This window comes from Abrus precatorius, unplaced genomic scaffold (genome assembly GCF_003935025.1).
Source record: "Abrus precatorius isolate BTA unplaced genomic scaffold, Abrus_2018 Scaffold8, whole genome shotgun sequence".
NCBI classification, from domain to species: domain Eukaryota; kingdom Viridiplantae; phylum Streptophyta; class Magnoliopsida; order Fabales; family Fabaceae; genus Abrus; species Abrus precatorius.
Genome location: NW_020874428.1, coordinates 36551625 through 36579119, shown reverse-complemented (window position 1 = coordinate 36579119; position 27495 = coordinate 36551625). Strand labels below are relative to the sequence as shown.

The 27495-nt window shown below is 31.5% G+C and overlaps 3 protein-coding genes across 7 annotated transcripts; all 3 read right to left on the bottom strand.

Annotated features, from left to right (window-relative positions):
* Nucleotides 1-3255: 3255 nt before the first annotated feature.
* Nucleotides 3256-6295, bottom strand: LOC113847089 (SNAP25 homologous protein SNAP33-like). Its single transcript, XM_027475955.1, has 6 exons — nt 6069-6295; nt 4868-5467; nt 4592-4685; nt 4371-4504; nt 3719-3816; nt 3256-3631 (listed from the first exon to the last, which is right to left on the bottom strand). The coding sequence occupies exons 2-6, from the start codon at nt 5360-5362 to the stop codon at nt 3532-3534; spliced, it is 921 nt and encodes a 306-aa protein (XP_027331756.1). The 5' UTR covers nt 5363-5467; nt 6069-6295; the 3' UTR covers nt 3256-3531.
* A 2273-nt stretch (nt 6296-8568) lies between these two features.
* On the bottom strand, nt 8569-12943 carry LOC113847557 (cingulin-like protein 1). 5 transcript variants are annotated; one of them, XM_027476740.1, is made up of 8 exons: nt 12823-12932; nt 12403-12520; nt 11907-11961; nt 11423-11525; nt 10598-11195; nt 9977-10109; nt 9676-9843; nt 9406-9580 (listed from the first exon to the last, which is right to left on the bottom strand). In XM_027476740.1, the coding sequence occupies exons 2-8, from the start codon at nt 12435-12437 to the stop codon at nt 9554-9556; spliced, it is 1119 nt and encodes a 372-aa protein (XP_027332541.1). In that variant the 5' UTR covers nt 12438-12520; nt 12823-12932; the 3' UTR covers nt 9406-9553. The 5 variants fall into 5 exon arrangements, 4 of the variants coding, with proteins under 4 accessions (XP_027332541.1, XP_027332539.1, XP_027332540.1 ...); XM_027476738.1 differs by having other exon boundaries at nt 11907-11966; nt 12823-12926; XR_003501780.1 differs by adding an exon at nt 8569-8879 and having other exon boundaries at nt 9462-9580; nt 11423-11961; nt 12079-12943.
* Nucleotides 12944-17605: 4662 nt separating this feature from the next.
* On the bottom strand, nt 17606-19264 carry LOC113848026. The gene has a single exon (XM_027477378.1). It carries the CDS (start codon nt 19262-19264, stop codon nt 17606-17608), a length of 1659 nt encoding a protein of 552 aa, XP_027333179.1.
* Between the last annotated feature and the right edge of the window lie 8231 nt (nt 19265-27495).

Here is a 27495-nt window from a genome sequence, read left to right as displayed (position 1 = left end):
ATCAGAAATTTAGGGTCATTGCAGTTTTTTGAACTCACCACGAATTCATTTTGCAATGAAATTTAGGATGGGACATTGTAGTTTCTCAAGATTGAACTTTGTTGAAATCAAGAATGAGATTAGCAGTTAAATACAAACCCTACAAGGGGCATTTAGCAGCATGGAACTTTGTCCAATATCATCATCGTTTAGAGAAAACCTCATTACTATTGCAAGCAAAAAAACATCATTGCCAAACACTGTTTTGAGAGGCATCTTTATCATTTTGAGTTGACTCACAAATAAAGTTTTAACTCTTCAATTTTCTTCGTTTTAGGGTCATCATAGCTCAAATATTTCATCCATAAAATTTACATAGTAAATCATTCATATTGCAATTGCATAAGGTCACTAAGGATCATTTTGAATTCAGAAAGAATTCAAAAAATTTAAATAAAAATTTGTCCTGCAATTGTACAGAATCAAGCACGTTATCTTGGTTTAACATTGTCAACTGAAAACTGCACTTTGGGTCAATTTGAATTCACAAAGAATTCAAAACAAATATCCATATTGTAATTTGTACAGTGTCATCAGAGTCAAACAAGCTATCTTGATTTTACGTCGTTAACCAATAACACTTAAGAAGGTCAAATTTGATGTCATAAAAAATTCAAAATAAAGAGTCATGCTGAAATTAAGGGTCAACCAAGCCATCTTGATTTAACATTGTAAATCATAAACAACAGGATCAGGTTTGAACTCTTAAAGAATTCAAAATCATGCTTAGATTCATGTCATAGTTGTATAGCGTCATTAGGAATATAGAACTTAGGGTCATCGTAGTTAGAGATTGAATATTCTTAAAAATCCGTCAAATAACAGGGTCCGTTTAACTGAATGGGACTCAATTACTGTCACAAACGAATAGACTTTCTTGAAAAATCAAGAATGAGATTAGCCTTCAAGTAACAGGGACCGTTTAACTGAACGGGACTCAATTACCGTCGCAAACGAATAGATTTTCTTGAAAAATCAAGAATGAGATTAGTCGTCAAGTAACAGGGACCCGTTTAACTGAATGGGACTCGATTAATGTTGCAAACAAATAGACTTCCGCAAAACATTCGTGACAAACACGGTTTTGGGATAGTGTGAATTTGCTTAAAGAAGGCACCAATTTTATAAAATCAATTACAAAGAAATTTAAAGATGAAAGTGAGAGAAAGAGGGTTCTGAAAGATCACAAGAAATCACGTCTAAACATAGATACAACAATCGAAACTCAAACCTTTGTGTGTGGCTGAGATTGATCTTTCTCTCTTAAAGCATGACGTTCTTGTGGATCTTTTACAAAAGACGTGTCGCGGGATCTTTCTTATATAATCTGAATATATGGGCCCTGTTACAGCCTGAGTATGCCAAGCCCATTTACAATTCACAGTTGTATTTAACCTTTTATAAAATGCCGTTTAACTTTCACCGCCATTCATATAACAATCTATATATGTAAATATAACTAATATTGACCCCAAAAAAATTAAAAGATAACTTTCTCCGCCATTTAAAAGATTTATATTATAAGAACGGTGTTATTAATCAAATAAATCGAAATAATTCATTATCTAAAAATTTTTAAAAGTAAAATATTCATTAAAATAATCGTTAACTTTCCTATTTTATATTTTTTTATTATAATGAAAATAAATAAATTAAAATTTTAATTTTAAAATTTTAATCTAGAATGTGCATTTAACTTTTTATGTTTAATTTTAGTATATTTTTATAAATTTAACTAAATAGTTACATATATGTTTATTTAAATATATGTTATTTTTATCAACAGAGTTGATATGAGTAACAAATGACTTGATATTATATAAGTAAGGTCTTAGATTTAAATTTTTTCAAGTAAGGTCTGAATGTGCACAATATGAGATAGATCTAATTTAAATCAGACAAGAAAAAAAAATATATGTTAACTTCAAAATTATTATTTAAAATATATAATATCTTTAAAAGATAAACATTCTTATTGATAATAAACTTATTTTTGTTAACAAATTTAAATTATAAAAAAAATAATTTATAGTTTTTAAAACAAAGAAGAGACAATATACTTTTATAATTATTTTTATTTATTTTAATTTATTATATTTATACTAACTAGTTTTTACTTTTTATAAGTTTATTAAAATATTGGTTTATAAATGTATTATTGAAAATGAGTTTTTTTTTTCTTATAATTTTAAACATTTTTGTTTCTCTATTTTTTACTTTTATCATAAAAACTAACAAAGTTATTACTATGCTCCATGCTAAGTGAAAAATCGAAACTACTAGCATAAAAGAATTACAAAAATAAATTGAATATAGAGGAAGAATAAATAGAGTGAAAAATAAGAATCAGATAAGATTAAAAATTAAACCTTGATAGTTACAAGTGGAACATTAAAGTTAGCCCAAACATGTGATGTGTAGAAAACAATTCATACACCTCTCCACTAAAACAAAAATTTCCATCATTAATCTCATTAAGTGCATAATTTTTTATTGTAAAAATTAAATAAAGTAAAAAAATTCCCTTCACTATTTTAAGTTAAAATTTACTTTTCTATTCTAATTAAAAAATTGAACTTGACATTATGTATTTACTCAAAATATAATCTCTTGAGAACAAATTATTTATTTTTTTTGTTACTTTTCCTTGATTAATAGCATTTTCTTTTCAACTTCTATTAACTTTTGAATTCATGTTTTTCAAATTGCATTAAATATGAAAATAGTATTTATACTTCAAAAAATAGTTTTATCCAGTAGGAACTGCCTTTGCCATGTGGGTGAGCATATATCATGCAGTAGTATTAAAAATAAAAGTAGATTAATAAACAAGATTAAGAATAATAATTGATAATGTAAGAATTATAAAATTATTTAGAATTAAAGATTCTAACCATAATTGATGAGAATCAACTTAAACTAGTTCTTTATAAATATACAATTTTAGATAATAATTTTAATATTTCAGTAAAAAATAATTAAGAATTTAAGATTATTGCTCTTTCATGTGAAGATGTCAAAAGATAATAAAATTTTAAAAACATTTAACTCATTTTTAATTTTCAAACATAGAGGGGAATATATTAATCATTTAACACTTTGGAGAAAATATGAAGTTGAAATATTAGTCGCTCAACACTACACTTCCGTAATCGTATAGAAATGTTCAATGAATAATACGTAATTGGTTAAAAGAAATGATTTTTTTTTTCTGTTGTTGAATAACAGGACAAGATGATATTTGAGAGATAAAGATATAATTTTTGATTAAATTTAATGAATAAATCTTATAGCTAATTGTAATGAGTCTTCATTAAATAAAAAATGTGTGTTTATCTCTCTAATATGAGAAAACTATATTACTTTTCAACTTAAGAGTATCTAAATCGGTAAAGAGAATCAGAAGTATGAAATGATTGTGTTTAATCCAGATGATGGGATCCATTATAGAAGAAAACAATGATGAGAAGAATACAAATATTGAAATCAATCCTATTTTCCAAGCAAACGACGGCCACGTTGATTAGCACCTTTCATTCGGAAATTCAACTCATCCACATCATCGTAAAGATGATTGAGGGCTTTGTTGTGCCTGCAACATTTGCCCAAATAGCTATTAATTAATGAATGACTTTGAAAGTAAAAATCAGAGAAGCAATGTATAATGCAATTTACTAACCTCTCAATTTCGGATCCCATGTCAACAGCCATCTCTTTAAGCTCTCCCAACAGATCACTTAAATCTGACAGTGCATCATCTTGCTTCACTTTTTCCACCTGTTTCAGGACAATCTTATTTAGTAGCTGAATTCAATATTAACAACAATTATAATATTGTCATGGGTTTCTGTCCATAAATAGTCCCATGCAAGTTAAAGAGGAAACCCCAACAATGACTTGAGTATTAATGATTGGACCTAAGCTCATTTAGTGTACAGGATAAGACATGGAAATTGGATAAAAACATAATAAGAGAATATATGATTTTATCTTATTTTACATTTGATGCATACCAAAATAGCAAATTGTATATATTCTCTTATCCTATCTTATCTATTTTTAACCCAGACTTTTTCTCTCATAAGATAAATTTGGTATGACATAGTAAGACAGGATAAGCCTATAAATAGACTTATCATATCATATGGTTGAATAAACACCAGAAATAAGATAGGACAGGAAAATTTATCCTATTGTATCCTCTTATCCTGTCTATCAGACACGCTAAAACTTCAGTAAAAAATCACCAATACAGCTTGATCACATTGAAATCAGAAAGAAACTAAAGCTTTAAAAACAACAGTTTAATCTTTCACCCAATCGATACGAACCTCAACTTTTTCAAGTGCATTTGTTGGTTCCTGAGGTGGGTTCCGCAGCTTGGACTGCCCTTTGGGTGGTGCAGAAGTCAATCCCAACTTCTCTCTCTGCTCCAAGTGGTTGCCGTTTCTCCTGACCGGGTCATCTGCACATCATGAAAAACATTATGCCAATGATAAAACCCAAGAAAATTAAAATTAGAAAAGAAATCACATGCAAAGAAGATATTAACCTCCAACAATAACAGGGCCTGTTATTGCACGTGTCTTCTTTGGTTTCCAAGTTTTAGAGAAGAGACCACCAAGGCTTCCCAAGAGCTTTTCTCCCTGCAAGCATTAACCAGACAGTTGAAATTTAGTCAATTCTACTTCAGAATACCAATTTGAATGAGATTCATGATAAAAGAATGTTATGAAGCATCAGAATGTTTTCACAAAGGTCAAACAACATGAAGAAGCCACCCATAAAGGAGCACTGAAACAAATGTGATAATTGATGAGATTGATACCCGACTCAAATCATGATCAATGTCAGCAGCAACATGGTGACTCCTGGTAATTTGCTCACCCTGTTGATGAAGGGTGACTAAAGTCTTGGTAGCATCCTCTCTTATGTTCTCTGCTATCTTCAAACAATTGTTGACTGATTTTGTAGTCTCTTCAGCCTTGTAGACAGCATAATTCTCCAATTCTTGCACTGATTGATTCTCTAATCCACCAGAATCACGAAAATCATTCTTATACCTGTTCCTGTCGGCTGATTGAAAGGCATACGAAGTTGATGAAGATATCTTTTTAGCATCAATGTCATCATCAAAAGGGTTGGTGTTAACTTCCAGTGTAACAAGTGCGCGTTCTGAAGACGTCTTCCTAGAGGAGTTATACTTGTTATCCGTTGCCTCATCATCAGAATCAAATGGGTTCATCCCAGATTTAACAGGATAGACTGGATCAACAGATCTAGTTTTTGCAACCTTCAAAGGAGATTTCTTTGAACCCAACATTCTCTCTCTTCTAGCAGAATAGAGTCAGAGGCAGATTAAAGTAAAGTGCTCAACGAAAAAAAGAATCAACAATCCTGTGTGACCTGAAAACAAACTAATTTCTCCCTGCAAAGGTAAGCAAGTGCAATTCAGTCACTATTAATGCAAAATAATAAGCAAAAGTAACCCAAATATCAAAGTCTTAATCTTAATCCACTTATAACAAAAGCCATAAGAAACCATATTCATAGCTTGACAAAAACTACATGTTAACAAGAAGGGCAAGGGAAAAAAAGATTAACTAGTGTAGATAGAATATAAGTAAAGCAACATAAAGAAAAAAATAATCACCAACCATTGACAAGGACCATCAAAGAAATTGAAAAAATAAAAAGGCATAAAATATTTCACAATAGTTCGTCAAAGTTGATAACCAAGAGGCTGAATAAATCAACACACGAACTGCTCTTTGTTGCTCAAAAAATGAAAGAACATTTTGCAGAAGCCTCACTATAGAAAGATAAAGAAACACAAGATTTTCAAGGATAGCAGAAAATCCCATATCAAGAGAGAAATTTGAACTGAAGTTGACCACAAGATAATTCCAAGAAACGCATAAAACCCAACAAGATACAAAAATCTCGCAAGACCCAGGAGGATTAAAGGGGATCCCTAAGCAACAGAATCATCAAAATTGAAACTTGTAGAGGAAAAAGCAAGAGGGTACCTGGAGGAATAAACTGAATGTTCAGAAAGACTCGGGAAAAAAGAGCGATTTTAAGAGCCCAAGAGAGTGGGAGAAGAGGGATGGTTTCAAGAAGCACTTGATAATGCAAAATCGCGTCGAGAAAGGTCAAATTCGGAGGGTGGAAAGTGCAGAGAAATCACAGTTTGCACAGCAAAATCCAGAGTGAACGTGCTTTTTGGGGTTGGTGATGCGCTCTTGTTCTGTTTGTTTATTAATTATTTAGTTATTGTTATTTATTTATTAATTTATTATAGGCACTGTTTGAATTGAGACGTTGAATGAATCAAGTGGGGACCTTTTGAGATGTGGTATGTGGGAGCCATTTCAAACCAAAAATTAAAGGACTTTGACAACTTCTTTATATGGAAATTCAGTTTTCTTTTGGAATTTTTGGCGTGCCAAGTATTCCAGTGAAAAGGAAAGGAAGAAGGTTCTACCTTCATATGTCAAGAAAGAGGAAGGAATAGTTGTAGAATTTTTCCGATTCTTACTATACATTTTTATATATTTTTATAAAACTGAAAAAAGGAAGCAAAATTTTCTTCTCTTCTATTGAAAAATATCAAACAAGGTAAAAGATAACAAGGTTGCATTAATACTTTTTTTTTTTTTTGCATATTTTTATTCTGGTATTGGGAACACTAAATAATAAGCAAAATGTTGCCGGCCATTGACTTAGTATTGTGTATTACAATGTTATTGGATAATTAAATGTGCCTCCCAAACTAGTTCAAAAACAAAATTGTCCCAAAGATATCACCAAAATTAGTTATGGTTAAAAGAAGTACTATTGTAATTATTATTGTGTAAAAGTGGAGAAAATAACTTTTAATTATTATTATAAGCTTAAATCAATGTTTCTTAAAAATAAAATAAAGTTTGACCTTACTTTCATTTGTGTAAGTTGCATATTTTTTTTCATTTTATGGCGTACGTGTTATGAGTTTATATATTAGATTGAATTACTATTTTTAATCAATTATCTAATTAAATTAATTCTTTATTTCTTAACTAATACTCAAATTTATTCAATTAATATTAAATATAATAAAAATGTCTATAAATTGTCATTGAAAATTATCTTGCTAACTAAACTAATTTTATTTTTGATATTACATTTTTATTACTAATAAACTAACTTATTTCCTAATTTTGTTAAATTTCTTTTTCCATATTTCATATATATTTATTAATATCCGTTTTTATTATACCAACTTGTACAATGTAGAAAGTCATAGGGATTTATGGAGTGGTTACTTATGGAAGGACCAACAACAAAACCAATACAAGTTAATAAGCCACCTAGTCCAAGTGACTGAGTCCACCATAACGAGGATTTAATAAAATTTACATTTGCACTTTCTTCAACACAAATTTCTTGTGGTAAAACTATTTATACAAGGGTTTTTTTAGTTGACGTTTAATCTTGCCTTTTGAATAACTACAAAACAGGGTTTAATGGAAATTATTGAAAAATAAAATTAATTTAATGAAAATACACTAACTATATAAAAAGTTGTACTATCGTGTATTTATATCATATTAACTAAAATTGTTAACTTTATAACAATTAATGTAAAAATCATCTATTGTTTAACAATGTAAAAATATTTATACTAAAGTTAAACTTACATCATATTGTTTACAAGCATGCTCAAATTATTCGATCTCTGTTTGACTTAAAACTTATCTATAAAAATGCAAGAATATATTTTCAGAATTCAAGAAAACCATCTAAGTTGTGTCACAAAAATTATGGTTGCTATTTGCTAATAAATTAAAATTTTGAATTATATAAACGCTGTTGGAGATTTCAGTTTTTTCAATTATTCTATATTTGAAGCATTGTCCTATTTGTTTTGGATTTAGTTTCCAAGAATATCAACTTCACATTTTATTTTGAGGGCTATCATTGCACCATCAACAGGGATTCATTGAGTCACCAAATTCCATATTCTTATCATGGTCAATAAAATCCATCTCTCCTATTTTTGGAGAAGAAATACGACAAAAAGTATGTTAATCAAAAATAAAAATTTGATAGAAGGTAAAATTCCTTGATCTAAACACTCTTAAAATTCAAGAAAAATATTAAATTATGGAGTAAAAAGCTAAAGATAAACTGTTTTATTTTAGTATATATTTAAATTCACATTTAAATTGTCATTAATTTATATTTACTTTAATACTACTAATTATTAGCATATTTATATTATAAATGAACATGAATCTAAGTTTGCTTTAACATTACCGATTATACTTTTTATACTATATCTATGTTTACAAGTTTTTAAAATGTGTTTATAAAATACATTGTAAGTAGTGCTTTAAATTCATATTTACAGATTTTTAATTTATTTTCATCCACACAGTTATAGCCTGTTAGTTTGACGCTGAAAACTTCGTTTCCCATAATTGAGAAATTTTTACTTTTAGGAAAATTGCATTCGGAAGTGTGATATCTCTGTAGTATGTTTGTCAAAAGTTATTCATTAAAACAAAACATGTATTCAAACCGGTAAAATTATGCCAACTACATATATAGGTCAATCATGCACAATTGCCTCTCCTCCCCCTCTCCATACATACAGCCACTAACACATCCTATTAAGTCGTTCCCTGTTCTTCTATACAACCCACTTTGGTTCTTTCAGCTTCGATAGAATCTTTGAAACCGAGGCCTAAAGAGACGTTCTAGATGAATCTTCCTTCAGAAGGGAAAGAAGGCTATGTTGCTGCTTAGAGTATAACAAATTTCTTGCCGGCATGCTTACCAGAACTATAAAAACCCTGGGAAACAATAGCAATTCAAATTAGCGGAAGTGAGATTGCGAGAAACTTAAAAGTGTCAGTAACCAAAGAGGATAATTGATAGTACATAAATGTTGTAGAAACTAGAAACTGACATGATTTAAAAGAAGAAGCAAACTTCATTTATAGCAGCTCAAACAAAGGGAATGATCATCATTGCATTCTCATTCTTTTCTGTCCTAACCATCATTACAATTTTCCATCATTTCATTCTCTCCCTAAAATTAGACATTAAAACTATTCCTTTCCTGGCCAGAGGAATGTCAGAATTTATTGCAGACCATGGCCAGACTAGAGAAGAGTTCATTTAATATGAAAGGAAGAAAGGTAAACCCATAAGTACTGTGCAGCATGCAGCTATAAGGCCCGATAACTACAAAACTAACCCTTCAGTACACAGTGTAATTGAGCCAAAGATAAAGAGATACTTGCGGACAATATGCTGGACTTCGAACTCAATATAAAAAGCATTTAGTTCAATAATTCCACTTTAAAGAAATTGGTATTTGGCAATCTACTTCAATATTCAGATGGCAACTTTTGAGACACCTTAATACAAACCTTTTGAGGTCATTCTCTACCACTGAACGCCTGAACTTGAAAGATTTAAAACAATTCCAATCTCTCTGTTTCAAGGAGATGCCTGGCAGCCATTAAGGGTTTTTATGTTCTCTTTGAAGCTAGAATAAAAACAAATGAGGAAAAATTAAACAGGTTACACTTTTGGATGATCTCTGATAAGAAAGGGAGGGAGATTTAACTTCTAAATTCAGACCTGAGCCTCTAACTCCGCAATTCTTTGCAAGGAAGCATGCTCAATCTTAGCACGGCACTTACGTTCTTCCTCTAGCAAACCAGTAAATTGGTATCTCAGTTCTGCCATTTCCTGAACTAAGTCCTCTGCTTCTTCTTTGGCCTTCATCTTTTCCTCTCTTAATTCTTCCTAGTAAAGGAAATCAACATACCATATAAATCTCCAAGCTAAAAAAACGATTTGAACCATGGAGTTATGATACAAAATGTCTAATTAACAAATTCACACACTCTAATGATTAAGCTTAGATGGATGGCCATACCTTCAGTTTCTTGACAAGACATTCATATTCTTGAATCTGATGTGACATCTCCATCTTCCCTTCCAAATCTGTAGCTGGATCTAAGATCACTGTTGATCTTCGAAGGAGTGGAACCTGTACATCTCCATAAGTCCTGAGGAAATATTAAGAAAACAAACTGGAACGTTTAGTGAAAAAATGCCTCAAATCATAAACTAGTAAAGGGTTTTTACTCATTTGTTTAATTTTCTGAATGCATCCCATACATACTGAAATTGTACAAATTCAAAATACCAATAAGTGAAATGAAGTCTACTTAATAGCTCTTGCAATATCAGACATACCTTTATTAATTTTGATCATACTAAACTGTCAAGACTTTATGAAAGCATCTGTGTGCTATTTTTATTCATTATTTAAGTAAATATGGAAATATATTATGAATAGAAAAGGAAAAAAGTAGACTGAGAAACCCCATTTCTGTTTTATTAACTTGAAGACAGTTCTGAAACTATCAAATACAAGGTCAAGCCCAGTTATATGCAAGGGCTAACAACCATACACAATTAAAACAACAAACTTAACTGACCACGTTTCCCACATAATTAGTCAAACATCTAAACAAAACTTCAAAATATGTACCTTATGTCCTCTGGTATGATAGAATTGCTGCCTTGTTCATTCAAGGAAGGCTGCTTCTTGAGTTGTGGTCTGTCCTTGTTTTCCAGCCAGTTTTCATCCTTTTGAGAAAAAATTCTGGACTTTATGTTGACAGTATCAAGCTTCTCTTTAAGTTCCCTATTCTCTTCATTTAGAAAGATGATGGTTTTTTGTGCATCCTGCAATGCAACCTGGAGCTCCTCAACTAGCCTACTCATTCTATTATTTTCATCTAGAGTTTCATCCTGAATTTTCTTGGCCTCGAAAAGATTTTGTTCCAAGGCCATCATATCAAGCTTTATACTCTCTACCTCAAACTGAGACTCTAATCCTATGGATGAAAATGATTCCTCTAGTTTCTCTATGGCCAAAGCTGACTTCTCTAATTCTACTTCTTTAGTCTCAAGTTCCTGAATCAACAAAAATTGCTTTGAATTTGATCCTTTCAGCTCCTCTCTTAAGCTGAAAACCTCTTGTTGTAAATCTTCCATTCCCTCCAATTTCAGTTCAAGGTTGCGAACATGCTCTTCCAGATAGTTCACCTCCGCATTTCTAGCACTGAGTTGATCTTGAAGATAATCTGTTTAAAGTACAAGCAAAGCAGCATTTAATAAATTCATTCCATGGGAACTCAACAACTATTGCAAAGTAATTTTTAGGACAAAAAGACATGTACGAAAGGTAAGAGAGAGAGAGAGAGAGAGAGAAGAACAGGGGGGGGGGGGGGTACTCTTCAATGATAACCATCTGTCAATAAATTGGTAATCATGGAAGTTCACACAAGTGTGCCATAAAAATAAAACCTACCTATTTCTTGAGAACAATTCACCAGCTCTTTTTCCAACCTCTGGATGCATCTCTTATCTTCTGTATAAGCTTCTGATAGTGACTTCTCACATTGTTCAAGTATCTGCATCAATTTCATAAATCAGATTTGTATCAGGCGTATGCTAAATAAAATCCCATATTCAAAACATTTTAGTCAATTAACTTGACTATCTATCCTCATTTTACAAACTAAGACCAGGGGAGTCTATGCAAAAAGGTTGAACTTCACTTTCTACTGTTCCTTTACCATGTGTTGTTCTTTGCTCTCTCTTTGACCAGTGTTTATCTGGCTGATGGAATATTAGAACATAACTTTATTTAGAATTTGAAGTTCGGAAGGAAGAGTTTATGTAACATTTCACACAGGACATTAAGCACAAGAAGAGCTCTCTACAAGCATTACAGTTAACAACCTCGCATCGGTGCTTTTAAATTAACCACAACGATCTAACACATAACATACCCGGATTGGTTGAATGCTTTGAGATTGAAAACTTTCTAAAACGCCATTCTCTTTTCTATGCTACAAATCACGGACAAAAAATATATTGGTAAAAAAAGGTTGATACATAAACAACATCTGTAAACAGCTTAACAGCACGAAAAACTAAACCAATATTTGAAAAGAAACTTACTGCATTGACACAGAAATAATACTTCGTTCTAGTGGGCAGGAATAAGAAAGTAAAAATGATAAAGCAAATCCAAAATACAAGAAACAGGTAGTTACACCTCATATATACATAAGCTACACATTCATAAAATTAGGAATTCAATCAGAGAGGCCAATCTCCCCCCCCCCCCCCCCCTCCTCCATCAAAGTAGGAATTTTATTATCAAAAAACAAAATGGCCAAAAATTACTACCACCCGATTGGTAGATAAGGTGGTTGGAAATTATAGCAAAATCGAGCAGGCTCAAGGAGGAAAAGGAATAGTTAGGTTTCAAAAAAGGGCTACCTCTCTTCTACATCTGGCACTAAGTTCCTCCGCATTTAAGGGAGTACGAATATCACTTCTGCAGCTATTTGACATTTTTGTCAGCAAAATCAACACAATTGCATAGGAGTAAAGGTACCTGATCGATGTTCATTTACCAGATAAACAACGTCAAAATTTCCGAAACAGTAAATCAAAATAAAATAAAACTTTTAATGGGAAGAGTGTGCGGAGAAACTAATGAATTGGAAATTCGAAATTGAAGACAGTAACTGTTCCTTCCACTCCCCAGGGTAAGGAATTATGAAACGTTCGTTATTTGAAATTTAAAAAGAGAATTGACAGTTACAAGTAAATTAAATAATCGTGTTTTTGAAACTTGGGGATTTGGTAACGTTTTAATAAAAAAAGAAACATCGTAAACTGATATTGAAGACGAACCAGTAAGTAGAATTTGGAAGAAATGGAAGCCTATATTTCCTCATCCGAATAGCAATGGCGGTGGTGGTTGGGGGTAGAGAGACCCATTGTCCCGCTTCCAAATTCCATTCCCATGGAGGTCATTCTTGTCCTTATACTCTTAATTCCATTATATATCATTTGATTTTTCTTGATCAAAATTAAAAATAGATAATTTTTATTAAAATTATAATATTTAATATTATTAATGTAATAAATTTTATAATATTTTTAATAAAATGTTATTGTGTATTCTTATACACATATTAAAAAAATTATTAAATCCTTATGCAAGTTTTCAAAGTTAATGAGTAGAGTACATTGTTATCATCGCTCTTGATAACTTTTTTAATAATACTATATTTTTCTACGATATTTGCTAATTAATCTCATTAATACCTTATGAACAAAGTATTCAATAAAAATGAAAATGTATTTAATATTTTAAAAATATAAAATAATATTTTAAATTTAATAAATAGACGAATTAATAGAAATATGTTGTATGAAGTTAGGTAATTACCTTTTTTCTCTATTCTTATGGTAATTATGCTTTTTCTTCCAAGTTCTAACTGCCCAATTAAAACACGTTCCCGTTCTAATTTCTTAAACCAAATGGTCCTGAAAAACCATGAATTCGTATTGGGCCTAAATTACAAAAATCAACAGAGAAAGTGGGCCTGAATTGAATATGGTTTAGCGGTTAAGGCAAAGCATCAAAGTAGGGATGGAACCTCACATGATTGATTAGGTAGACTATTACAACAAATAAATTTATTTTACATCTTAACTAAAATATGATAAATAATTTTTTAATTAAATTAAAATTTGTATACAATGAAAGAATTAATTGCATTATATAATGTACATTAATGTTTGAAATACATAAAATGATTTAAATAAGTTCAACTTCAATTTAACAAAAATAAGAAATAATCATTTCATAAACTTGTCTTCTCAAAATTTTCACTCTCTAAAATGTATTAAAATATTATATATTAAAATTTAATAGATATATATTATGCTTAGTAGAGTTAAAATAATAAAAAAGTGTAAAGTTATGTGTAGTTTTAATAAATATAATTTTACTTCAATATATTTTAAAATATTTGAGTGCACAAAGACGTAAGTATTGAAATACTCATACTCCCAACCATTTTCTTTATTTTTTTATTGAAAATAAAAAAATTATTATTTCAAAATTTTAAAAATTGTTAATCACATATTTTTTTATGTTAATTTAAAGTGTTTAATATATAGTATTTTACGCTTCTTAATATATGTCAATTAACACATATTAAAATTGCTCGGTAGTTTGAAAAATTCATTAATGGTTTGAATTTAAAATTCAAATGATAATTAATTATATGTTTTGCGAAAACTAAGCAAGCATCAACCATTTATAAGATGGAAATAGCCAACTATGAGGCTTTGAAATTTAGAAATTATCTTCAAAATATATGTTGGAATGAAAGCTAAGAAATTCGTGTAGGGGACAAATCCTTAATACTGACATTACATTTGCTTTGGACTTAACGAAAATGGAGGAAAAAACGATTCCTACATTAACAATATCAGATTGGAAATGAAAGCAATGAAGCACAGATAGAGAATTCTAAGAAGAGAAAAGTGACTCCATTAAAAAGGCAAGACTTGTGGAATTAGAAATAAGGATTAAAGTGAAGACATTGATGATAGAGTCCTTGGACTTGGATACTTTACAAGTACCTCATCAGAGTAGGAAATCACTATGTCAAGTTTTGTTGTCTGTTAGGTGTAGATATGATGCCATGCTAACATTGACCAGAACGTACCTATGACATTCATTAACTACATTTTCAATGAGCCATGTTTGTTTTTGTCAAACTTCATTTGGGAATGGAATTACAAAACCCACCCAATTACATAAACTGCTTCAGTGATTTCACATGATAGGTATAGCCAAGGAAAGGCAAGTTCTTATGCATAAAAATTTGAGAGACAGGCAAATATAATTATTAATTTTTGAATCAGAATTATAAATATAATATATTTTCATTACAGTGTTGCCAGGGTTTTAACTCGGAAATCTCTCTCTCCCTCTCTCTCTCTCTCTCTCTCTCTCTCTATATATATATATATATATATATATATGACCTCAAAACTCTCCCTCATTAAATTAAGATTGAATAGAAACGGAAAACCCAAGATCCAATAAAAGCTGAACTAATCATTTGTTGTTTATTTCACGACACCTACCATGTAATAACAAGCCAATAGCCACATGTTCAATTTATACCTAATGGGGCACACTATGATCAAGAGTGCATCTGATCTTAACCTCCTTTTAATTACTATTAAAATCTTCATGATATTATTAATTATTACCACTAATGATATTTATAGGAATCAAACTTCCAAACGAATCCCATTGACTCTATAAACCAAGTTGACGGGCTGCCAAGTATTTTAGACTTTCTTTTTTGCTTCGATCTGAAAGGACCCAAATAGACTTTATCTATATTTTTAAAACTTTCTTTTAAGTTTCCCCTCCTAAGCCAATTTGGGTATGATGTAAGGCTGCTATGTGGATACAAGAATTCAATGCTAAATTAGTAGTATTAAGTTTCTTGTAATACTTTCATTCGTACTTGAATTGTCATAAATTAAATTTTAATCCTAGTTATGTCAATATACACTTACCATAAACTATAGCAAGAGTATGATATACTAAAAATCTATCATTAGAAAAGTGAGTTAGTAATTCGTGAAAGTTAACTTCTAGAGTATTATTCCCTCTTTCTCAAAATAATTCACTTTAGAACTTTTTATTTATTTAAAATGATTTATCTTTTTTTAAAAATTAAAAATAATTATTTTTTTCCAACTTCATTCTCATCTTTTAATATATTCATTTAGTGAAATGAGACAATATTAATAAAGTGATAGACAAATATAATTAAGTAATATATTAAAATTAAGAAAATTTAATGATCGAAGCCAAAAAGAAAGGTAGAATTTTGAGCTTATTTTTTAAATAATTATTTATTAAAATAATTTTAAAATAAAACTTTTTTTACCACATCACTATTAATTTTTACCTCATCTCACAGATACAAAACTTATTTTTTAAAACAGATTTCAATATGGCATAAATGAAACTTAAAAAATAATAATAATAATACGTGTTAAACTTTTATATAATTTTATTTTTATAATATACAAAATTTATTTTAAAAAATATTTTTAAAAAGTTTTGTATATTCACTCAACGATCTTTTAAAACGTTTAAAAAAAAAAGAAAATAGTCATCACAAAATTATTTATCAAATATCATACTAATTTTCAAAATTTTCTATGCTAATACTCCTCAAACAATGTTAATTGACACAACGTATGTAAATTTAGACACAACTTTCGAAGTCACAGTGCACAATATATAGACAAAAATAGGGTGCATCCTTTTATATTATAAAGAGTTATTTATATAATATCATTTAAAGTAATAAATCCAAACTTAAAACAGAATAAATTTGAGAGAAATAGGTGCCTAACTATAATATAGCTGCCTAACTAGTAACTAAATAAGCACTGTTCAGATTGCATAGCTTTCTTTGCAGTTTGTTCTTTGCAATAGTCGACAAAACAAATAAACAGAACCATTTGCCAGCTACCAAAATCGAGTGACACAGGAATTTCTCCATACTGTGCAAGTGAACAAAAGCTATGTCAAGTTGCCAACAAATGTCGATTGCTAAACTAGTTGGGCGTGACACATTAAAAGGCACATATGCATTGCTCCACTTCTTTAAAATGGTAAGCACAAATAATAGTAATCCGTGTCAATTGGTGCCAATTCGTGTATCATAACCCAACATAGGATCATAGATTTATTGTCTTCACCTTTTTCACCCCTGATACCCTTTATGGTTAAAATTCCCATTTTCTAATATATTCTATGATCCATGTGAAAAAATGAGGTCATTCTAGTACAAAAGAAAAAGAGTGATATTTAACCGCTGAGCTGAATTTTATGCTGTTATTTTACTTCGGTACATAGTAGTGGTCCAACCATCCCCCTCACTCTCTTAATGAATTATTATGATATTTGCTACTGAGAGTACATAGTGATTAGTGAGAAGGATTTATTAGCACACCACTTGTGTGCCAAGAAAGAGAAGGAAACAACAGAGAGATTGGTGGTCAGGTTTTATGGTAGGGTGACTAAACAACCACCTTGTGTTCACATGCCTTCTTTATGTGTATTATAAAATCTACCTTTCTATCTCCTCATGTGTAATGACTTCGGGTACCTATCCCATTTTTTCAACATCTCATTCATTTCTCTTTGATGCAAAGAAAAATAATTACCCCACGAACATGTCACCTTTGGAATTTATGATTATATAATTAAGTACATTTCTAAAATGCAAGGAGGGAAGTGTGTGAAAGCACAGTACCATACAGTTAGAATGCCTACAGTTTCTAAGACAACCAAAATAATGAGCTTAAAGTTTGCAGAAATGGAACTTATTCTATGAACAAAGTAAATAACACATAGCATCCGGGAAAAAAATTAGAAATCAAAAAGGAAGAGAACAGACTGAAAGTTCATCTTATGTTATGAACCGCTTGAAGAATCTGAGCAAAACAGAAATACCCTTAAGAAGAAGAAGACACATATCCTGTAAAGAATCAATGAAATGAATGCAGAAACATTTCTATACAGTTTGAATCTTCACACTGAACTGAAGCAGTAGGACTGATGGAATAAACTGAGGTATAGCTATGAGATAAGGCCTACCAGTGCCTCCTGTTTGTGGTTGTCTTCTACTACCCACCAGGGTCTGTTAGAGTCAGCATGGCTATTGCTTTCTTCCTCAGTAGCTGCAGGAAGATTAAGATCAAGCAAGTCTCTAATTTCTGGTACTGGTTCCTCAAGTACAACTGTTTGAAAGTTTCTACTCTCAGACCCACCAACCATATGAGATCTCTTGTGGCCACCCAAGGCTTGGCCAGATGGAAAAACCTTAAAGCAAATTGGGCACTCGTGCCCTTTGCTTTTCTTGGACTCAGTAACTGTATCTACCTCATTATGAAAACCAGGACCATGTCCATGTTCAACCAGATATTCATTGCCACTGTTCTTCATGAGCTTGCTTTCAGTTGTGGGGTCAGGGGAGAGTTCAGTTTCAATGCTGTTTTCACTGCTCTCATTTTTTGAAGCAAAGCAACCTTTAATCTTCTTATGGCTAGCTCTATGTCCTCCAAGAGCTTGGTAGGAGTGGAAGATTTTGTTGCAAGTGGTACACTCGAACTTGCCTCTCTTATGGGAGTTCTTGCTGGATTCAGCTTCTGAAGCCTTGTCCACCCAATTCTTAAGGGAATAATTTGACTTCAGTTCAGAACCAAAAAACTTTGTCTTGATTGAACTGTGCTTGTTAGAAACAGGAGTAGCAGACTTTGACAAAACTGATTCTGTTCCATTGACTCTGTTCCTCCCATGTTCACCTTCAGAATCCTCCAATGTAGACACATAGTCAAGCTCAGACTTGTTAACTTTTTCATCCTTGATGAACCCTTTATTGGAAACTCCAACCTTGCTCATCCTAAACCCATTTTCAGGAAACTCAGTAGTAGCCAAAAGTTCTGAACTTTTCCCTTTGATAGAGTTGGGTTTTTGAGAAGCCGAATCTCCAACCTCCCCCTTTTTATCACTTTGCTTGATCGGTTTTGCTATGTTGGACTTGGAGGTAGGATTGAACTTGTTGCTGCCTTCAAATTTAGTAACCAGATTAGTTCTAACTGAAGATCGAGCTTCAAAGCAAGCAGAGTTATTGTCAGAGGACTCAGCAACAGAATGAAGACCACTCCAAGGACTCACATCCCTACTAAGCATCATCAAGCTCATAGCAACCTCTTCTTGCTCTTGCTCAACCTCGGAAAGAGAAGAGGAAGGGTTGGTAAAAGACACAACAGAAGAAGTTGTAGCAGCAGCAGCAGCAGCAACCATGTACCTTGTTCTTCTCTTGGATCTTCTTCTTCTATTTGGAGCAGTCGCTTCATTATCAGATTGGCTATCCATAACCATCTTGTGGCTAGAATTAGCATTGTTATTATCAGTCCATGAATCTTGATCCTCCAAGCTATTGGAAACTCTTTCTTTCTCAGAGTGGCATTTCATGTGACCAAACAAGGCTTTCCAAGATTGAAACCCTTTGCCACACTCTTTGCAGAACTTGTCAAAGACCACCAAAGTGTCTTCACTTGAATAATTCTCAATCCTCCAAGTCTTCTTGGGGTTCTCCCTAAGACCATAACCAGCGTTGGTTGCAGCTTCAGAATCTTTGTCTACACCATTGTTGAGAGATGATGAAGGCTTCCTCGTTGCAAGCTTTTCCTTCTCTTCTGTCTCAGCTGAAAGGTTGGTGACATGAGACCTCATATGACCCCCCAAGGATCTACCACAAGGAAAGCTCTTGTTGCAGAACTTGCAGGCGTGTTTGAGTTCTTGATCTGCTTCCATTGAATTTCAAGAAATCGAAGAGACGGATCAGAGAGTCAAAAAGGGTTGTTTGGATGCTACTGAATCAGGGAATGCCCAAGAATGCTGAATTCATCGATCTCAGCACACAAATGGGAATGAGTATCACAAAGGAAAAAGATAAAACTAGCTAGACCCAGATCAGATTATTGAGGAGAAACCGCGAGAAAGCTGCATCACATCACCTTTTGCACTGACTCAAGAGAGAAGCATGAGTTTCAACAGAATTGCAACCAAGTGCAAGATCTAAGCCACAAAAAGAGGAAAGAGAATGAGTAGTGAAGCAAAGCTTCCTCTCGTTACTTCTAGCTTCTTGGGTAGTTGAGTTTTGAAGAAAAAAACCAAACTTGCAAGAGTTGGTGTGTGGTGTTACCTTTGTTTCTAAATGATGGCGATGAACTAGGCGAGAGAGGAAAAAAAAAAGAGTTTAGTGAGCGTTGATTTCTCTCTCTATCTCTCTTCTCTCAACTTGACTATGTTTGGAGGAGAAATCCATGCATGGAAGCAAAGATAAAAAAAAGAGGGAGAGTGGTAAAGAGAGGGAGGATAGCAGCACGTGTACTCAACTGAGGATACTACGCCACTCGAAATCCAACGGTTAAGATTTGTCCAAATAAGCATCCCCTATAGCTGAGGAACCTACTAAAACTAACTCCATTCCCAACTATTCCTTCCTTTGTCTTGCTATTAAGGAAATGGCTCCACTCACTCACTCTCTCTCTCTCTCTCTCTCTCTCTCTCTCTCTCTCTCACACACACACACACACACTCTTCAAGTGAAAGGTTCCACTCTCCGGCCGTTATTCTTTGGACTTTCTATTAGTGAATGGTTTTTATTTGTAGGATTATAAAAGATTTTCAAGTGGGACCCTTCTTGGTTACCCTCTATCCAATTGCTTCATATCCCAATCAAGGCCTGCTCCTATCCCACTGTTTCTTGATTCTCCTTCGGTGATTGAGGGGGCACATTTCAAGGGTAGTTTGGTAAAGCAAAAGTCCTCAAACATTGGCTGGGTCATTATCAAGTGGGGTTACCTTATGCTACCTTATTTTATTTTCAAGTTCTTATTTGGGTAGTCGGTTCGGTTTCAACTTTTGTTTTCCTTTTGTTTTTGAAATTGTTGCAGCTATTACTATACCACCAAATCATGTAAGCCAGAGAGAAGTTGAGGAGAGGATTAGTGGTAATGAAACTAAAAATTGGCACATTTATATGCGTCCAAGAGTGAATCACAATGATATGCCTCTTTTATCTCATATTTTGTTTTAATATGCTTTAGGAATCGTCGATATAAAGTATTGTAAATGTCATCTTTCTTCCAAGGGCCACAACGATACAGCTAAATTCTCTTGGCATGACAGGAATTTTTTAAATTGGTTAGGTAGCCTCTAAAATTGCATATTGGATGCAGAATAAGAACTTGGAGTTGGAGGGTATCCACTATGCCTTCTCGGTATGCCAGTTAGGCACTTTGATCTTTTTTGGGTTACCCTTAACTGGGAAAAAAGGATCATACAAGTTATCAAAGGCGAATCTATATTTTTACTTATTTTACCTTCTTTTGGTTTTTTAACTTCTTCGAAACAATGTTACTGTGATACATTTGTCTTCCTATTCCTTGTAAAGGGTATTATTTGATCTACAATGATAAGCAAAACATTCGTTTTTAGTTTAAATTAGTTAAGCAATTCAAAATTAAGTATACAAAGAAGATGTTGGGTGTGGCTCTTACCCTGATTTGGATTTTCTGCCCCCCTAAATTATAGTTTTACACCTACAAACTCTTGAATAAAGTATGAGAAAAAAATTAATTTGGTAGATGATCAATTTCCAATATTGACATTATACATAAATGATTTTAAAATATTAAAATTTTGAGTCGTTGTCATTTAAGATATTTTCAATAGATGAAATTTGTGATACCATGCCAAAAAATTAGTGATTCACACTAATAAATTACAACTACTGATGGAATTTATCCAATACCATCTTGAAATTATCCTTTCCGTTAATTGAGAAGTTTATATTATTAATACACATCACGGCAGAACAGAGCATCTATAATGCAGGTAAAATCGTGAAAGATAGGTCAAATATATTTAGTGGCATTTAAACATCACATAAATGTAAATGATCTTAAAATTAAAGACTTAAGACTGGAGTTTTCAAAACGAATGAAGACTAAACATTTCCAAAATGATTCCTACTGATATCCAAAGTTAAAAGATTAAAATTTTCCAATACATAATTGGTTCAATTGAAATTTCAATACTACTATCCATGAGCTTAAAATTCAATTATAGCTCTCTTGATTCTTGAACCTTATTTATTGCATTTATTTATAAAAAAGAAACGGTTTATTTTATCAATTATGATCTTTATCTATTAAGTTTGTTTTCACTCAATTAACTACCATTGTTGTCTGTTGTATTCTTAATATAATAAGGAAATAACGCTAAATGTCCTCAATTTTTACTATAAAGTAGGATATATTGGTTATAATTTTGGTCTAACTGATATAATTTTCATTAATACTAGTGACTATTTTGTAGCTTACTGCATGACAATAATACTTTACAAAATAGGTTAAATATATTTAAAAAGTAAATAAAAGAAGATTCTTTAACTAACGAAAAATTATCGTACTGATAATTAATCAAAATTTAAATACAAATAGAAATATTTGAAATCTGAAATTTAAAATTTTACAAAATTAATTTAAATAAAAAAATTATTTTTATGGCTTTATATAAAATATATTTTAATGATAACTTGTAAAAATTACACTACTAATGTATCGTTATGAGTTAACACTTATGTATATTTGAATATTCTTGATATTTATTTTTAATTATATGGATAAAATTGATTAAACATTTTTATTTAATAAAATATTAAAAAACTTAAAATTAATAATTAATGAATTCAAAGAAGCATCAGATTGTATTTATTTGTGGGTTAAGCTTAACAAATTAACTCATAAAATGAATGAACTTTTTTAAGAGTAAATTACACTTTTTCAGAGGTCTTTAAGTTACATTAACCTTTTTTATTTAAAAAAAATTCTTGAAAGATGCTTAAATTACATAACTATTCTTTATCATTTTAAAAATTTATACTTTATTCTTCAAAATATTAATGTTTGTTACAATTTAGTTCATCTTAATGTGAAGAAGTCTAGCAAGGTTATTTTTCTTTTTATTATTAATTATTAACATCATTGATAACTAATTTCAAATTTTTGTGATGAGCTAAATATGAGACTTAAAAAAGAAGAAATACAAATTTTAAACAAAGTTATAATATATTTTTTATTTTATCTACTAAAATTTAAAAACTACTGATTGCATAGTGTTTAAATTAGTTGTTGAAGATTTTAAAAGTTAAAGAGAAAATAAGATATCGTTAAAAGATCCATTCACAACAGGTGCCCATCGTTATTTATTGATGGTGAAAGAAGCACATTGATAAATTGGGAGAGAGAAGTATAATTGTTTAAACAAAATAGGGAGAGAGTGTAATTTACTCTTTTCTAAATTGTTTACAGACTATCTATATAATTAATAAAATTGAATACAGTTAAATACATTCTTTTATTTTCCTCAAAAATTATCACCTCATTGAACAACCAGTAAATATGATATGTTCATGAAACAGAAAAAAAAAATAGAGAAGATAACACTGATATATGCCTAGTTAAAAAAAAAAAAAAAAAACTTCGATATGATCACTTCTGGCAAGCACACCACATACACATGAAAAGAACCTCGACCTATACAGATGAATCTTGAATATGTGTCAGTGTGAGTATGTACGGTCCTGCATATTATGCATGTTTCATGTACATTACATGCACACTGTACCTGAGCTAATCATTCCAAGAAGGTAGATCAAATATATATATATATATATATATATAAAACTAGGTGCTGCGATGTAACTAAAGTTAAATTACTTTAAGGTATCTAATTAGATTAGGCAACTCTAATATTAATCCCTTTATAGACCTCAAATAAACAATTAGTACAAGCTGTCTAGCGCATCGTGACTTGTGAGTGCTTTGTTATTTTAAGACAAGGGTGTGCATTGGATCTTAGTTCATGCTTAATTGCTGACTATAATATCTTCACAGTTTGGCCAGCATGGCTAACTCAAAAGGGTCAAGACCCAAGTAAATGCCGGCATTTTTCATTGATCAAGCCGGCCACGTTCATTGCATTAACCGTAACATGAATGTCTTATTAGAAGCCATATGGGTTATGGCTCAAACAACTTCACTGTAATTACTTCACTTAATTTGTGTCCCTTTTTGCCGGCAACTTAGTACGGTGGTTAGCTGTATTTGTCCATATTTATATATCACCTTTGTTTTCCCCCTCTTTTGTTGTTATAATGGATGATTCACTAAAGAGAAGTTTCATTTGCAAAGGGATTAGAGACACTAAACATTAGAATATGATGTTTTAAATAATATATGATTGGACCTTTTTTATCATCCGTATTAATTTTTAATTTTCTATTTAAGTAACATGTGCATGCACATAATGTATGCGGTCTGCCTAGCAGCCATAGTACACCTTCAATCGATGTGATTCCACATTTTTTAGCCTATGTGTAATGTACCATTTTAGATATTGATATGAACTGACTTCAATTATGTCTTTAATAGCTGGATTGAAGAAGAGATAAACAAACACCTTTTGAAGTTGCACGAGAACAAACTTAGTATATTGCTGAGAAAATTGTGTCATTTGATGAAGGCCATAAATTCAAACTCACATATCACCATTTGTTTTTTTGTTACATCATGGAGGTAATGCACATGGAAATTTAAATTTAGAGAGCACAAGTCGCTAAAGGTAACGCTGAATTGAATGGTACTAAATTAAGGTACTATTAGCTGGTGTATTATACAATTTCAAGCATCAAAATCTAACAAACTCACGTAGCAAATGGAAAATTTTTGGGTCCACCAAAAAATAAATAAATGGATGTAAATCAATATTTAAAGAGAATACAGCTGAGCATGTAGTTTCTGAGAAGTGGTTGAACTCCTTTGTACTAATTGGGATAATAGAGTACCATGTACAAAACTCTCATGGGAGACTTGTATCTTTTGGCCCGCATTAAAGCATCTGGGATCTGTCAGTCTCTGAATGGCGCCCCTAAAACTTCACTTGAGAGGGAAGATTTTTGTCTGCAAAAGTCATAATAGAATTAACAGATATACAAATGGAAAAGATTGGACACTCACTGGTCACTACTTGTGTTCCACTCCATAGAATAATGTAGCATATTTATAGTATAAGATGCCTTCCTTAAGGTTTATGCTAGTTTAACCATTTGAAATGCTAGCTATCCGTGATCAAATCCTACAAAATGCTGTCGGTGGAAGTTGATTGAGATGAGGTTTACACGTGCTTTAGAGTTTAATTTCGACACAGCTTAAATTTTGCATGCTTAGCTCTTCCACAAGCTCTATCTTTTCTTTTCTTTTTTTAATTATAGATCTAGATTGACTTCTTTACCTAGGCTTAATTTCTAACTACCTAAAGTTGCTTTTGAAGAAATTACCTTCATATCACATATTGTGTCCTTGATGAAGTTTGATACTGTACAGAATAACTCAAATGATTATCAATGGCCTACATATGTATAGGTAAATTCAATACACATAATTGCTGTCAGGCACTTGATTCTGAACCTTTTTTTACCATTATTTTTTTCCCATTATTAAGATTTACTAGGGGTTTTAAGCTGCTTTTGGAGACACCCTCTTCATGTAATTATCAGAAATGACAAGTGTAAAAAATTAGACAAAGGTTAGTTGAAGATGTAATAGATATCTTAGCCACTTTGCTAAGGTTTCAATTCTTTATTAGCCGGTTCAGATGTGGCTGAAATATCAGTGATTGAAGTTATAAAATGATTAGAAAGAAGAACTTTCTTTTTCTTTGGTGGGTGATTAGATGGTAGCAGATACTAATTTGTTATAAGTATGATCAGCTTTAATCAAATCACAAGCTAGTATTTTTTGGCAGTTGGAACCCTATAGCTCAACTTCCTTTTCAGAAAAGTTCTGTTAAAAAATGAGTGACTACCATCACAAAGATGAATTAAAAAAAAGATAGATAATGGGTAATGAATAGGAGGTAGTGGAAAATGAAACCTTAAACTTGTAAAAGAAGAGTTTTGGGAAAATTTTGACAAAACTATTTTTTTCAACTTCTTCACATTATTACCCTACTTCTTAAAAGAATTAGATTTTTAAAAAACTCTTAACTTTTTTTTTTCAGTTTTTAATAATAAAATTTTGATTTTTTAAAATAAAAACAAACTTTGTCAAACAAACATTTTGGGAAAACAGATGTTAAACAAGCCCTTCGTTTCTCCTTTTCTACTTCCCCCCTTTTTCCTAGACCGGATATAGAACGTGTAGCTAAAAGGTGCATGTGTTGCTTCATACAAGCAATAATGGTGCATGTGTTAGGGAGGAAGCTCACACCAGAAATGCTTTGGGAATACTCAAAAATAATTATTAAATTTTCATGTAAGAAAAGGAAGTTTTGTTTAAGAAATAAAATAAGTTTAGTGATAACGTGGGACCACTATATACCTGTCCTTCGTATGAAACGTGTGGTTTGGTTTAGAAAATCACCATAATCGGGTTTATACCTTTGTATTTTGGTAAAATTGGTTTAACTTCCAAGAGCTAACAAAGCAAAATGTCCCAAACCAATATGAAGATATTGGGGGGGTAACAGTTCCACTGATAGTCCTTGTCTTCTAATCAATGGATGTGGAAGCATAAAATTTTCTATACAGTGGAAGATGAGTGACGTTTCTGACTTGTTTCCATACTCTGCTTCAAGCCTAAATTCCTCGCATTACATTTACTTAATCTTCTCTCGTAGCATTTGTGGTTTTCAAATTTGAACTATTAGGCCTAATTTTAATCCAATTCAAATCTCATAATTGTAACAACCTTGATAATCAAATATTTCTATCCCTCAACTGAAATATGAAATATGAACACAATAAAAATACAAACGCTTGTTCTGTTATTGCTATCCTACACTTCACGTGTGCTATTTTTCATCCTGATGTTCTACCAGCATACTAATTTATGTAAATAATGTGTTAAGGCATAAATCAGGATTAATTTTCTTTAGTCAATATTTTTGGATATTGAGATATATAAGTCACAACCCACAAGCAGTATACACACGTTTTGAACATTTTATGAATAAATCAGCATCACCAATAATAGTGAAATGTGGGGAGTATGCTATTTCATTGACTGAAACACACGTTACATCACGTGCATTCTTGTTCTCCAGAAAAGTTGGAATTGGTTACTGTGTTTTAAAACATGTTTTCTGTATTCACCAATTAAATGAGTTTGAGAAGGTAAGCTTAAAATCCCATCAACCAAAAGAAAAAAATAAAAGAAACTAGCAGAGTTCGTTAATGCCAGGCAAAAAAAGACAAGAAGAAAATACAAACACTCAGTGAATGGTTTTTGTTTCCATAAAGATAGCAAAACAAAGAACATACCCCGAAAAAAAAAAGAAAAAGAAAAAAGAACACAAAAAAAGTGGTGTTCATATAGGGAAAGAAAGAGGTCTTGTGACAAGATGGATAATAGAGAGGCTCCCCTTTTAAATAGAGAAATTACAAAATAAAACTTTTTATCCAAACTACAGCTTAATTGAATGAAAGGAAATATTAGTATTCTTTAACAATGCAAAGGTACATCATAAAACCCATGTCGCATCTTTGGAGGATCATGTTTTCAATCATCATCAATGTTCCTCTCGGTAAAATCTACAGCCTCATTAAGTTTCATCCGAGGTATACTCATCATTGTTCTGTAGATCATTTTCATGGCACTTAACAAAACAAACATCATCTTGATATACAGGGCCAAAGATAGCATCAACTTTAGATAACAAAGAAGTCTTTAATGTCAGTGGCTTAATAACAAATTAAAAAGTGTATAAATAAAAGACTCATCAATTTAAATTGTCAAGGCTTTCTAAACAAATAGATCAGCCAAGTTTAGAGTCTATCTCTCAATTACCTTTAGATCGAGCCCGCACTCAAAATTCTAATATGATATAAGAGCTTA

What these genes read in the sequence shown, in the direction of transcription:
- LOC113847089 (XM_027475955.1), bottom strand. Translation starts at nt 5,362, where the DNA reads ATGTTGGGTTCAAAGAAATCTCCTTTGAAGGTTGCAAAAACTAGATCT. An exon ending in AGGCCCTGTTATTGTTGGAG is followed by an intron (nt 4,505 to 4,591) that starts GTTAATATCTTC and finishes CATGATGTGCAG; the next exon opens with ATGACCCGGTCAGGAGAAAC. An exon ending in ATGGGATCCGAAATTGAGAG is followed by an intron (nt 3,632 to 3,718) that starts GTTAGTAAATTG and finishes CAAATGTTGCAG; the next exon opens with GCACAACAAAGCCCTCAATC.
- LOC113847557 (XM_027476738.1), bottom strand. Translation starts at nt 12,866, where the DNA reads ATGAGGAAATATAGGCTTCCATTTCTTCCAAATTCTACTTACTG. An exon ending in GTGCCAGATGTAGAAGAGAG is followed by an intron (nt 11,967 to 12,402) that starts GTAGCCCTTTTT and finishes CGTGATTTGTAG; the next exon opens with CATAGAAAAGAGAATGGCGT. An exon ending in GAATTGTTCTCAAGAAATAG is followed by an intron (nt 11,196 to 11,422) that starts GTAGGTTTTATT and finishes TACTTTAAACAG; the next exon opens with ATTATCTTCAAGATCAACTC.
- LOC113848026 (XM_027477378.1), bottom strand. Translation starts at nt 19,264, where the DNA reads ATGAGGTCTCATGTCACCAACCTTTCAGCTGAGACAGAAGAGAAGGAA.